This window comes from Myotis daubentonii, chromosome 1, assembly GCF_963259705.1.
Source record: "Myotis daubentonii chromosome 1, mMyoDau2.1, whole genome shotgun sequence".
In the NCBI taxonomy this organism is placed as follows: domain Eukaryota; kingdom Metazoa; phylum Chordata; class Mammalia; order Chiroptera; family Vespertilionidae; genus Myotis; species Myotis daubentonii.
The window spans coordinates 42,865,728-42,880,346 of record NC_081840.1 but is presented as its reverse complement, the minus strand read 5'-3'; the positions used below and the strand labels follow the sequence as shown (position 1 = coordinate 42,880,346).

Below are 14,619 nucleotides of genomic sequence, written 5' to 3'. Positions count from 1 at the left end.
CTCCCCGTGGATTTGTGCAGGAGCCGGTCTGCGAGGCCGGCAGGGAGAGAGTGCGCTGCCCGCCCGGCTTCCATGCAGTGCCACTGGGTGACTCAGAGGCCCATGTTGTACATCGGCTCGCAGCATCCGGCCATGCTTACCACATCTCTGCATGGGGACTCAGGCGCCATGACTCAGGTGGGGGTAGGGGGGTTGCCCAGGGGCCCAGGTGCTGCCCATGGCCCAGAGGTCAGCTGGGACCTGCCTTTCCACGCTAGACTCACGCTTCGATCATTGATCAGGCCTAGGGACCACACTCATGCACGAATTTTGTGCGCTGGGCCTTTAGTTTGTATATAAAAGAGAATGTAAATAGGGATTATGAAGTAAAATGGATTCTATATATGGCATAAGAAACAGCCTCAATTATTTTAGTCATATCTTTCTCTAAATCTGCATGTGCGTGTGCCATGTCCAAAACTTAACTGTACTCATGTATTCTAAAATGAATCTGAAATTATACCTTATGAGTAATATGAATATTTGTACTTGGGAAGCTACTTTAGCACTGTTTTAAGAAAGAAAAACAACAACAAACTCCTATATCACAGAAAGCAGAAATACAAACCTGGCCTTTAAAAGATACTTCCTATATTGAGATGAAAGAGCATCAAAGCTCTTTTTCATTTTTTTCTCATAGTAATATAGGTATATGGTTACTCCAATTTTTTAGCATCACATACTGCAGTTTGATTGATTGTAGTTTTGGAGGAAGTGTTGCTTGCAACTAGGATCAAACCTAGTTTTAAAGCAAGAGTTGGCCAACTTCAGTACTTTTTCTGCACAGGTTTAAGTGGCCCACAGGTCAGGAGTTCCTTGGTTAATAACTTCTAGGGATCTTTTAGTTCTAGAAAATTACCCTGGAAAAGTACAGTTTAAATAATTTAATCTGGCATTTCTTTCCTTTTTTTTTTTTTTAATCATTCCTCACCGGAGGATAATTTTCCATTGATTTTTTTTGTTATTTTTAAATATATTTTTTATTGGTTTCAGAGAGAAAGGGAGAAGGAGAGAGAGATAAAAACATCAATGATGAGAGAGAATCATGGATTGGCTGCCCTCTGCACGCCCCCTACTGGGGACTGAGACCACAACCTGGGTATGTGCCCTGACTGGGAATCAAACCGTGACCTCCTGGTTCATAGGTTGATGGTCAATCACTGAGCCATGCTGGCCATATGTAACGTGTATTAAAAGCTAAGAGACTGTTGTTGCTCACACAGCATACTGTAGGGAATCCCTGCTCTACACTGACCTGTGCTTGCTTACCTATTCTCTTGCTCTTTTCTCTCTCCCCACTTTCTTCCTCTTCCTCCCTTCTTTTCTTTATTCCCTTCCTTTCTCCTTGTAAGTCTTTCCATCTTTGAGATAGTGACCACAGGCAGATTCTCAAGTCAAGTCATCTAAGCATAAAAAAAACTATATATGATAAATTTATTGGCTAAAATTTGAGTGGTATATAGTTAGGAGATGATAAAATTCTTAATTTGCCTTAAAGACTAAATGTTATCTTACCTGTGCAGATCTCAAGGTGAGTATGTTTATTTAGCTCAGAAACCATATACTATATCGTTAAATGGGTTTATGTTCTATTTTAAGTAAATTTAATATCAGCATGTTTTCTTTACAAGTGTGCTTTTTAGACATTTATATTAGATAATTTTTATTAGTATTTTTTGTTGTTGTTAATCCTCACCCGAGGATATTTTTCCATTGATTTTTAGGGAGAGTAGGAGAGAGAGGGAAAGACAGAGAGAAACATCGATGTATTGATTGGTTGCTTGCTACACGAGCCCCCACCAGGGCCCTGGGCCGGGGAGGAGCCTGCAACTAAGGTATGTGCCCTGACCAGAATGGAACCTGAGACCCTTTGATCTGCAGGCCGACACTCTATCCACTGAGCCAAATGGGCTAGGGCTATTCTTATTTTTTTTATTATGTATTTTCCAAATCCTGATATTTATTCTGGAATTAGCCACTTTTGTGCCTATTTTTGTTGTATTACCGCTGGCAGATTTCTTATTTTTTAAAAGTGCTTAGTTGCGCCCAGCTGGCGTGGCTCAGTGGTTGAGCACCGACCTATAACCCAGCAGGTCACGGTTCAATTCCCGGTCAGGGCATATGCCTGGGTTGCGGTCTTGATCTCCAGTGTGGGGAATGTGGGAGGCAGCCAATCAATGATTCTCTCTAATCATTGATGTTTCTATCTCTCCCTCTCCCTTTCTCTCTGAAATCAATAAAAATATATTTTTTAAAAAGTGCTTAGTTGCCATGTTAATCTAAACTCTAGAGCACATCCCAGTTGATGAAAGACATGTGATTTGTTATTTATTTTATCATTTTTGTTGTATTCTTTATTGATGAATTTGAAGGTAATTAAAAGTATAATTTTTTTTTTCTTTAGCATCAGACAACAGTCAGCGCTTTCGAGAAACCTGTTTTGCATTTGCATTGACACCACAACAAGTGCAGCAAATCAGTAGTTCAATGTAAGTTGTCTTCAAGTGTAACTTGCAGCTTGGCCTTTAAATCCAGTTTAGTTTATAAGTGAATTGGGTATTAATGTCATGCAAATATTAGTTTTTAAAATACTATTATAGTATTAGCTACCCTTAAAACAGTTATATCTGATAATTTGAAAAACTTTCTGGAGTAGTAACAGTGTCTTTGAATCAGCTTTCATCTGCATATTTAAAAATAATTGTAGTTCTTATTCTGTCTTTTTCTAGGGATATTTCTGGGACCAAATGTGACTTCACAGTGCAGGTCCAGTTAAGGTACAGTGTTGACTATAGTATATATCCAAAGTTTCAAAGTTAATATTCTTTAAAGAAATTTTTTAATTTACCTAATTTTCAGTAAGTGTATTGAAAATGTTGGGCCCTAACCGGTTTGGCTCAATGGATAGAGTGTCGGCCTGCAGACTGAAAGGTCCCAGGTTCAATTCCGGTCAAGGGCATGTACCTTGGTTGCGGGCACATCCCCAGTAGGAGGTGTGCAGGAGGCAGCTGATCGATGTTTCTAACTCTCTATCTCTCTCCCTTCCTCTCTGTAAAAAATCAATAAAATATATTTTTAAAAAAGAAAAGAAAATGTTGGGTTTAGATGTTTAGGTGACGGAAAACCTTCTGTTATGAAATGTCTTAATTTTTATCCAGTTTAGATTTTAATATAGCAAATTATTTATTATATATTTAACCACATTTCCACTTTGGTTACCCCTCAGTGGGTTGAGAAGCTCCAGCTAATGATATGTTTAAATACAGTGGCCAGCTCTTTAGAAATACCAAGTTTTATGAGAGCAAAGGCCTTTTCTGCATAAGCAGCAAACTAAGAACAGATGGGTTAAATAGTAAATTAATAGTTTATTTCTTGATCTATATGAAAGTGAATAGAGTGAGAATTTACAAATTATATAGTTGTGTTGGGTTTTCCCAAAAGGTTATATGCATTTAATTTAGAAATAAATATTTTCATGTGTTTCTAAAATAGTACATATTCTAAATACATGTGGATATATGATAAGTAATGTTATTATTCAACATCTTCAGTTCTCAGGGAATAATGGAGTGTCTTGATTAGTGGATAGAATTAGTTCTGGGATGAACTTACAACATTTCACAGAAAACAAACAAAAAAAATGTTTCACAGGCAAATGAAGTTGGGAAATATTGTATATTATATTTTCCTCTTAAAAAGTTATAGTGCATGTTACCCTAGTTCTGAGAAGCTCTGTATTAAGGAAACCTAATTTTATTTTTTGATTCAGAATTACTTAAATTTATTCAACTACAAAACCTCCCCCCCCCCCCCATTACCTTTGAACATACTTACGATTGGAAGCATTATGCAGACAACTACAGGTTGATAGTCATGGTCACTGAAACTCTACATTTACAGAATTATTTCTTTTAAACCTATTTAAATATGCTTATTCGTCATATGAAATGTCTAGTTTGATAGTTTTTTAAATTAAGTTTGGCCATCTTTTAGTTTAGCTACTTAAAAATAACGAGGTCATCCTTTAATAAAGGAAATTAAACTTTTCTTTATTGTTTAGGTTTTGTTTATCAGAAACCAGTTGTCCACAAGAAGATCATTTCCCGCCCAACCTTTGTGTGAAAGTGAATACAAAACCTTGCAGCCTTCCAGTAAGTCCGAAAAGCTATTTTTTAAAATGCATTGCCAACACAGCTATCAATTAAGTCACCACAGCTGTTGTTAATCATAGTTTTTCATGAAGGAAACATCTTTATTTTGGATATATAGTCACTGAGTGAAACACTTGTACCAACTATGTATAATTAACAGCTGTAATATTGGCTGTGGAGACAAAATCTAGGACTTGAAGTTATGTGTGGTATCTTTAGTGCTGTACTGGATTTGGGGGAGAATAAATTGTTTCAATAAAACCTCAGCTGTATTCATGTGCATCTGAAAGTCTGTGGTAGAGTAGAAGAATGGCATGCCTTAAACCAGAGTCCTCAAACTATGGCCCGTGGGCCACATGCGGCCTGCTGAAAACATTTATCCGGCCCGCCGGGTGTTTTTGCTGCCGCTGTGTGCATAGGAATTTGTTAATAGTTTTTTTTTAAACTATAGTCTGGCCCTCCAACGGTCTGAGGGACAGTGAACTGGCCCCCTGTTTAAAAAGTTTGAGGACCCCTGCCAGAGGGAGAGAGTGGGGACTGTTAATGGTCAACTTTCAAATGTTCCTTATGTACTTACCTGAGCTCTTTATGAATTCATCCTCATTCTTTAATTTTAGAGGTTTTTGAGATCTATCACCGGTATTTTCTCAAACTTACTGTAATGAGACTACAGGGTTATTTAGAGAAACAGAGGAAACTTGTAAATGTTTGCTTCTCTACTTTTTAATGGAAATATTCATATATTCTAGTACATAGTTTATTAGGTGTTTTTTTTTAAATGGAAGTTGAAATTGTAGAGATAATAAGTAGGAATAAATTATATTTCATCCTTAGGGTTATCTTCCACCTACTAAAAATGGTGTGGAACCAAAGCGACCCAGCCGACCAATTAATATCACCTCACTTGTCCGATTGTCCACAACAGTACCAAACACCATTGTTGTTTCTTGGACTGCAGAAATTGGAAGAGTAAGTTAATTTTTTTTCTACTAGGTTTTTTGTATTATAAGGAAGGGTTAATCTCCATGGCTACTTGAGCTTATATGTGAACGATAATGCAAAATGATTTGCAAAGGGACTTATTTTTGTCTCATAATGAATTTTCAACATGTTCCCACTTAAAAAAATGGGATCGTGAAGTATCTGGTGTTTATAACCTGATCCTTTTACCCAGCAGTTTATCATAAGTGTCGTCCTATGTCATTACATATTCAGCTATATGATTTTAAATGCCTATATTATATTTTAATATGAGAATGCTGTAATTTAGCCTATTCCCAATTGTTGAGCAGTTATTTGATTTATTGATTGATTCATTGCTATTTCAAAGAACATTTTGAAGACCATACAAGTAGCTATAGTTTTGCATAGGGTCATAATAATTTCCTTAGAGTAAATTTCCAGAAGTGGAATTACTAACTCAAAGAGCACACAGAATTTTAAGAAATATTGTGTACATTGGTAGATTGCCTTACGAAAAGATGTACAAATTCTCTGACTTTCAGTATTTATTCACATGCTTATTAACTCATATCCTGTCAATATGAATTTTATCTTTTTAAAACTCTTTAAGACTTAACACTTCCTTGACATGTTGCAATATTTGTTTCTAGTTTGTATGCCTTTTATTTTTATTTATGTGGTTATTTAATTTGTAGAAGATATAAATTATTATGGAACCAGTTTTTTCCTTTATAGTCTTTGCCCCTTGCTCCCATTAATGCTTGCTTAGTCGGCCCTTCTCAAGATTACATAAATACTTGTTTATATTTTCTTTTAGAATTTTGAAGTTTCTTGTTTTACCTTAAATATGTAATCCATCATAAATTTATGTGTGGTGTGAAATAAAAATTTACTTTCACTTTTTAGTCAGACAGTTGTTCTAATACCACTAAATAAATGCTGATTCAGAAGCCACCATTATTATATATTTGATTTTTATTTATCCTGGGTATGTTTCTGAACTTTTAAAATACTGTTTCTTAGTCTAGTATCCCTTTTCTGGAACAATTTCATTGTTTTTTATTTCAGTTTTATGATATTCACTCATATCTATTCACTAATTCATTTGAAATTTCTTGAATGCTTACTATATGCCATGCACTCTACAAAAAAGAAGTATTGCTCTTTTGGAGCCTTAAATCCAGGGGCCAGGTGGTAACACACAAAAATGTGAACTTATTTATCATAAGTACTATAAAGGAGAGGTATGTGGTGATTTTAGATCGCATTAAAGGGTATTGTGAACTAGAGAGAGAGAGAGGTCAGGCAGGGCTTCCGTGATGAAGTAGTTACAGAGCCAAGAGCTGAGAGAAGAGTAAAAGGAATCAGGCAAAAGGTTCAAAGGAAACAGGCTGCACAACAGCCCAGTGGCAAGGGTGAGCGAAGCTGTTTCCAAGGAACTGAAAGGAAGCCACTGTGGGTAGAGTGCAGAGAATGGGGACGAGCAGAATACACAGTGAGACTGAGAGGTAAAGTATGAGAAGCTAAGGGAAGAGCTTCAAAAAGGAAGGAGATGGGAAGGAATATTGAACAGATGTTGAGAAGTCAAGAATATTGAAGTCTAAAAAATACCCTTTGGATTAGGAATATAAAGGTAGCTTTATTTAGCAGGAGCTCTTTTGGTGGATGGTGGGGAGAGAAGCCAGATGGCGACCAGGTGGAGGTGAGGCAGCAGAGATAGTGAGTTATAGAAGTGTGGCTGGAGGAAAATGTGAGAGTTATTTTTTATTTTAATGGGAGAGTCTTTAACATGTTTTAAAGATGGTGGCAAGTATCCTTTTGAAAGGAAGGGGTTAAATACACAAGAGAAACAGAAAGAAAGGATAATCAATAGTAAACTGCCTAGTACAGTGATGGCGAACCTATGACACGCGTGTTAGAGGTGACACGCGAACTCATTTTTTTGGTTGATTTTTCTTTGTTAAATGGCATTTAAATATATAAAATAAATATCAAATATATAAGTCTTTGTTTTACTATGGTTGCAAATATAAAAAAATTTCTATAAGTGACACGGCACCAGAGTTAAGGTAGGGTTTTTTAAAATGCTGACACGCCAAGCTCAAAATGTTCGCCATCACTGGCCTAGTAACACAGGATAGTTAGGAGGCACAGCTTTATTTAATGGAAGAATAAAAGGACTGGATAAGGTATATGATTGATACTGGAGAGATGAGTAAGTTCTGATCTGATTACTTCTTTATGTTTGTGGGATAGGAAGTGAAGTAAGTCTGCTGAGAGTGAGGAAATAAATAGGGGCTTTAAGGAGAGTGGACATGTTGGAAAAGTAATCGCAGAGAGAGACGTACCCCTGCATTACTTCCCCAAATCTTATTTATTGTTGATTTATTTAAAAGCCAGTTATTATTGAATATTTACTTAATACCGAAACTCATATATTGGTTTCAGTAGCTTTTTAGTTGGTTTCTTGGTGCTTCTGGGTAGGTAGTTTTTAGTTTGAGATGCATCATTTTACAAATAATGATTATCCTAATATTTATGCCATATTTTCTTGTTCTTGTTCTATTGTGCTGGCTAGAACCTTCAAAACAATGTCAAATAACATGAGTGCTAATGGACATTTCTTCATTTATTCCTTATGGTAATGAGAGTACTACTAGTGTCATAACATTAAGTATTATAATAACTTAGTTTTTGATAAGTTTAATTATTCCTATATTCCTCTTTTACTGGATATCTTTGTGAGAAATGGATTTTGAATTTTATCAAAATCTTTTTTATTTTTTTACATCTGTCATGGTTATATTTGTTTCCTTTGCCTAATTAATGTCATTAGGTTTTCTGAAAATTTTAAAATATTTTACTTCTAATGTACCCTGGGGTTTCCCTTTTTTGTCTCCCTTTTCGAAGAGGATATTGAAATGTTTGAAAAGGATAATCTAGCAAGAAAGTGTAGTAAACACCAGGGTGTTTAGAGTGAACTATACACAAGGCTGACACTGTGGGAGAGAAGGGAAATGTGGTTGCTGATATGTAACACTAGCAGAGGGAGGAGATAAATACCTCTGAGCCTTCCATACTCAGATAGTAGACAGTATTTTCAGTGATTTGAAGGTCCACCATGCAAGGTGAAGGTCCACCATGCAAGGTGAAGGTCCACCGTGCAAGGTGAAGGTCCACCGTGCAAGGTGAAGGTCCACCGTGCAAGGTGAAGGTCCACCGTGCAAGGTGAAGGTCCACCGTGCAAGGTGAAGGTCCACCGTGCAAGGTGAAGGTCCACCGTGCAAGGTGAAGGTCCACCGTGCAAGGTGAAGGTCCACCGTGCAAGGTGAAGGTCCACCGTGCAAGGTGAAGGTCCACCGTGCAAGGCGTAAGACCTTGTGTAAGTCCCCCATCTACATGTTGGAAATCTTTGTTTTGAAGTAAAATGTTGAAAGAAAATTATTCTTTTTCAAAGCCCAAAAGATAATTTAGGTTGTTTTTCAATCACTAGTCTTAATTCAACTTATAAAGATACTCTATTGTAACTTCTTATCGTACGCCAGGTAGTCATTACATTTAGCATTTATTTACTAAATGCTTATTGTAGAGAAGTTATTTAGATACTGGTATAAAGAGCACTTAATGGAGTAGATTACATGTTAATTACTAAAGGCCCGATACATGAAATTTGTGCAAGAGTCGGCCTTCATTCCCCCAGGTGCCGGCACCAGCTTCCCTCTGGCACCCAGGACCCGGGCTTCCCTGGCAGCCCCAGCTTTATCTGCAAAGTCATCTGGAAGACTGTCCAGTCTAATTAGCATATTACACTTTTATTGTTATAGATGGCGAAAATATCCTATGAACTTGATAGACAGTTTTGAAGACTTTTAAAAAGCATTTGACAAAAACATCAGTGTAATGCAATAGTTGGAGTTAGGTAGTACTTTGAAGGGTTAGTGGGAATAATATCTACATAGAAGAGATACTGTGCCACAGTTAAGTTTGGGGGGGGGGGGTTATTACTGAATATCTTTCATGTGGTATAAGTTTTAATTCCATGTTATCAGTTCAAATGGCATTTGTTAATACCTGATGTTATTTTTGCTATTGCTGCTGCTTTTTTTTCTTTCTTTCTTATTTGGGTACATGTTTCAACTAGAGTGAGCATACCTTTTCACTGAACTTGTAGTTGTGGTTTCTACTTGATCTTTCTCTAAAATTTTATATAAAGCCTAGGGGAATCCTTAGTTCTGAAGATTCAAGCTGTCAGTATATAATTTCGCAGTGTTAATTGGCATTTCTCTAGTTCAGTGGTTCTCAACCCTGGCTGCGCATTAGAATCACTTGGGAATCTTTTTAAAATCCTGATTTCTGGGCCTCATCCTCCAGAAATTCTGTTTCTTTGTTATGGGGTGAGGCCACAACATTAGTAACAAAGAAACAGAATTTCCGGAGGACGAGGCCCAGAAATCAGGATTTTAAAAAGATTCCCAGGTGATTCTAATGTGCAGCCAAGGTTCAGAACCACTGTTCTAGTTTCTATCATACGTGAAACATTAGTTAAATAAATAATAAAGGCGAATAAGGATTTTTTCCCCTAAAAGAAGCTGTTTAATTTAATATTAGATTGCTGTGTTGTGTGCTTAAAATGTAGGCAAATTTTAAGGTTACTTGTTCCTCATTAATTTTTTTTTAAAATATATTTTATTGATTTTTTTACAGAGCCGAAGGGAGAGAGAGAGAGAGAAACATCGATCAGCTGCCTCCTGCACATCTCCTACTGGGGATGTGCCCGCAACCCAGGTATATTCCCTTGACTGGAATCGAACCTGGGAACTTTCAGTCCACAGGCTGACGCTCTATCCACTGAGCCAAACCGGTTTCGGCCTCATTAATTTTTAAATTTATTAAAGAAAGTTAAGTTAGCTTTGACACTTCATCTTTCCCCCCAGAACATGTGTAACATGTGAACATGGGTAGGTTTCTGAGCTCTAATTGTTGCCAAAGAGTTAGGGAAAGCGTTTTTAAAACTGTGGAAGTAATTGAAAGTTAAATTGTACTTTGGGCCAGGTTAAGAGAGTCAAAGCAAACAGGGTTTGTGAAAGCAAGAACTGCGGAGAAGTAGACTGGCCTTGGCTATTAAGTCCATTCTCCTGACTTCCCTAGTCTTTCCTCTTGGTTGCTAAATGCCAGCTCTTTCACCAGGCAGATGCATGAGCATGAGCAGATCACTTACCTTTTTGTGCCTCTGTTTCAACCCTTCACTTAGAAATATACTTACCTTACTGATTTCTTATAGTCCTTCTGCAAGGTTGAAATGAAGTAGATATGTTTAGTGCTTTGAAAACTGTAAGTGTAAGGTAGAAGATGGCAGTAACTATTTTTTCTTTTGCTTCTTTCCAAATCTGTTGATCTTACTCTTGATTCCAACATCAAATGGGAAGTGGGCCTTCTCATTTATCTTTCTTACCCTTCATAAGTCTCAGCCCTTTTTTCTTCCTCTTACCCAATCACATGCCCTTCACTCTGCCTTGGCTTGTTGATTAACTATTTTCTTTGTCCCCCTTTCCTTCTTCCTTATCTGGGTGGCCCATTTGCAGGTAATGGATATTCATCTGTTCATTTCCCAAACTAGCAGCTACTTGTTGAAAATATTTAATATTCCCTCTGCTTGTTGTGATAATGAACCAAGTAGGATGTTTTGAAGAATAGGTAAAGGCGTGGAGAGAGTTTAAATAGAAATAGATTTTAAAAATTTGTAATTTTTAAAATAAGCAGTATTTTACATAGATCTATTACCTTCTAATTATGGTTCATGATGACTTTGACACACCGTATTGGTGTTGGTTTATTTTATTTTTAATATACGTTTATTGATTTTTAGAGAGGAAGGGAGTGGGATAGAGAGATAGAAACATTGATGAGAAAGGAAGTCATCGATTGGCTGCCTCCTGCACAGCCCCCACCGGGGATCGAGCCCACAACCCAGGCATGTGCCTTGACTGGGAATCAAACCAGGACCTCTTGGTTCCTGGGTTGAAGCTCAACCGCTGACCACACCAGCCAGGCTTGGTGTTGGTTTATATAAGCGCTTTAAATTGATTAGCTTCAAGCATAAGTAGTCAGTTAATATAGAAGCATGAGAGACCTGGCTTTATCACTTGAAAGTTGTAAAATTAGAGCAAGTTCTTTTACTTCTCTACACTTCACTTTCCTCCTCCATCAGAGTAGTTTTATCACCACCTCAGCAGCTTTTTGGTTAGGATTAAATGAATTACTGTTCATGAGAACATCTAAGATAGTGTATGACACACAGTAGGTGTTTTAACAAGTGTTAGTTTTCTTTCCCTATCACTGTGGGATTAAAATAGATGTTCTATTTACTTACATATGTTGTTTGTGTTCTACATCTTTTTTTTTCCAGAACTATTCCATGGCAGTCTATCTTGTAAAACAGTTGTCCTCAACAGTTCTTCTTCAGAGGTTACGAGCAAAGGGAATAAGGAACCCGGATCATTCTAGAGCTTTAAGTACGTATAATAAACTTATTTCATTTGTGCAGCTGAACTCTTTTGATAAAGGTTAGAGTAGTATATTCTCAACTCAAGAAATTTTAGGGTCTGTTTTTTATTTTTATTAGAGCTTATCATAGAAGATTAAAAAAACTGAAAACCTTGTTTTGTGAGCTAGCACAAATCCAGACTTGAGTAATTTAATATCTTTGTCATGATCTATATTTTTCTGTATTTTGCTGATCTTAAAATTAACTTTGTAAAATCAGTACGTGAAAGAATATTTTCCTAAAACTTCATTAAGTAAATGTTTAAGGAATTATAGGTGATGTGAAGGAAATCTTTGCATGTATTTCATGAGAATTATTTTATATTTAAGGTTTACCTAGGAATAATGTGCAGGGATATCTAGTAACCACATCCCTGCATTAACAAAGTGAAAAGAGAGTCAGTGGGTTGTAGAAATGATAATGAAATAGGTTCTGCTGTGAGTCTCATATTCTTCATGTATAATAAGAGGTTTGTACCACATGGTTTCAAAGACCCCTTCAAAGTCTGGGCTCATAGATAACGAATAATGAGATGGTTCATTTTGTCATGTTGAATTTGAAATATAGTAAGGCCTGCAAATTGACTGTTCTGGCCTCAATTTTTAAGGGTTAAGACCAGAGTTTGGCAGCCTTGCCAAAGAGGTGAACAGAGATCTTCCTTTATTATCTTCTTTGTGAAAGATAGAGTTTTCATGGATGGATTTGGGAATGGGCTGGGTGCTTAAGGAGCAAAACTTTTGCAGACAGGAGTGAGATTGTTACCCTTTGAGGATTCTTGATGAAAATTGATTAATGAAGCCCACTATCAGATTGTAGTTAGGGACACTCTGGTGGAAAAAAGTAAAGTAGTTAAGGCCATCTTTCCTCTATTTCCCTTTGTGGCATACATAGCTTTTATGTTTTCTTGCTAACTTGTTTCTATGCCAGAGTAAAGATCCCAGTTCCTCTGAATATCAGTATATCTACAATAGTTCATTGAAGGATTTTTCTGTATTAAAGGGGCTTTTTAAAAAGGCAGATAGTCCAGCTGGTGTGGCTCAGTGATTGAGTGTTGGTTGACCCATGAACCAAGAGGTCACCGATTTGATTCCCAGTCAGGGCACATGCCCCCATTGTGGGCTCCATCCCCATTAGAGAGGGCCTACAGGAGGTAGCCATTCAGTGATGTTTCTCATTGATGTTACTATCTCTCTATCCCTCTACCTTCCTCTCTAAAAATCAATAAAAATATATTTATAATAAATAAATAAAAAGGCAAATAATCCTGAGTCAAGAGAAGCACACTTTTGCTAATGCCTCAGGAGGCATTCCTTGACAGGCATTGGAGAACTGGAATGATAGCAATGGCATGGGGTCTCGGGAAGTGGAAGCCACCATTTGTCAGGGACAAGGAGATAGTGGGGGATCCTCAAAGATCCTCAAAAAGAAGGATCAGAGACCTGTTTTGAAAGAGAACAAGAGAAGAATTCTTTTTTACACTCTTGCTGAAGTCCATTCCTAGTCATTCTACAGAGAATCTTTGTATTGGCCACATAGTGCTAGTATTTCATCTAGTCAGAAAGTATTCTGGAATGAGGTGTGGAAAAGGTAGTACCAAGACATAAGGCAGACCAAGTTGTTATATCCTATATAATAAAGAGCTAATATGCAAATGGTCATCACGCCATAATGGCTCAGACACTCAACACTGGGGAGAGAGGAATGGGCACTAGCCAGGCACAGATGAGCTTGCAAGAGAGGAATGGGGACCAGCAGGCTGCAGCCTGGGAGAGGGACAAGCTGCCTGCCCCACAGTCCCAGGAGCCAGCGGCTGGGGCTGCGGCCTGGGAGAGGGACAAGCTGCCTGCCCCATGGTCCCCTGCGGCTGAAGCTGGCCCGGGTCCTGGGTGCCTGCGGCTGGCTGGAGGAGGGAATCCTGGGTCCTGGGTGCGGGGGGAGGCAGAGGTGGTTAGGGGCGATCAGGCCGGTAGGGGAGCAGTTAGGAGTGATTAGGCAGGCAGGCACAGGGGTTAGGGGTGATCAGGCTAGCAGGTGAGCGGTTAGGCAGTCGGACATCCCCCAAGGGGTCCCGGATTGGAGAGGGTGCAGGCTGGGCTGAGGGGACACCCCCCCCCGCCCCTGCACGAATTTCGTGCATCAGGCCTCTAGTTTAACAATAAGACGAGCTGTCTCTGCTCAAGCTCTCAACTTGGAGCTGAAGCACCACCTGGAGGGAAGGTGAGCCCAGAATTACCTTATTTTCTGGAAAAGTAGCCGTTAGCAGCAAAAGCTGCTTAATTCAAAGGCTATTTATTTAATCTCTGATACAATACTGAAGGGGTGAAGCATACTTGCAGATTGGGTAGGATTTTTGTGGCAGTTCATATCTTACCTTACTGGCCTAGGGAACCAAAAAACATTCATTTGGATCCCACCAATAAGACATTTATTTTAAGAAACCAGAGAGCAGATTGTTTGCCTTTATGCTATCTGTTTGCCTTTATAACTTTCCTAACAAATTAATTGTGTAATTAAAAGATTACGTAAAATAACTTGACAGAAGAAAATGTTGGCAGGTTTCTCAGATATTTTTGAAGAATCAAGTTACTTATAAATATGAGTCACTCTTTTTAAAAATATGTTTTTATTGATTTTTAGAGAGAGAGGAAGGGAGAGGGAAAGAGAGGTAGAAACACAAAAAGGTAAGTGAACAAACATCCATCAGCTGCTTCCTGCGTGCCTCCCTACTGGGGATTGAGCCCACAAACGTAAGCATGTGCCCTGACATGGAATCTAACCAGTGACCTGGTTCATGGGTCCACATTCAACCACTGAGCCACACTGGCTGGCAAGTGACTCTTAATTTTATCAATAAATTCTACTGGCAAAGTTTTAATAGTCAAATCAGACACTATTACGTTCTTAAAAGAATAAAGTTGATAG

The 14,619-nt window shown here is 38.0% G+C and overlaps 1 protein-coding gene across 4 annotated transcripts in view; it reads left to right on the top strand.

Moving 5' to 3' along the window:
• The window catches only part of PIAS1 (protein inhibitor of activated STAT 1), a 131,517-nt gene that overhangs the window by 79,696 nt on the left and 37,202 nt on the right, over positions 1-14,619 (top strand). For all 4 annotated transcript variants that reach the window (XM_059697246.1, XM_059697237.1, XM_059697255.1 and 1 more), the window contains exons 3-7: positions 2,444-2,528; positions 2,769-2,816; positions 4,100-4,190; positions 5,025-5,159; positions 11,560-11,665. In XM_059697246.1, coding sequence (XP_059553229.1) covers positions 2,444-2,528; positions 2,769-2,816; positions 4,100-4,190; positions 5,025-5,159; positions 11,560-11,665 — 465 coding nt within the window. The remainder of the gene's footprint in view (positions 1-2,443; positions 2,529-2,768; positions 2,817-4,099; positions 4,191-5,024; positions 5,160-11,559; positions 11,666-14,619) is intronic.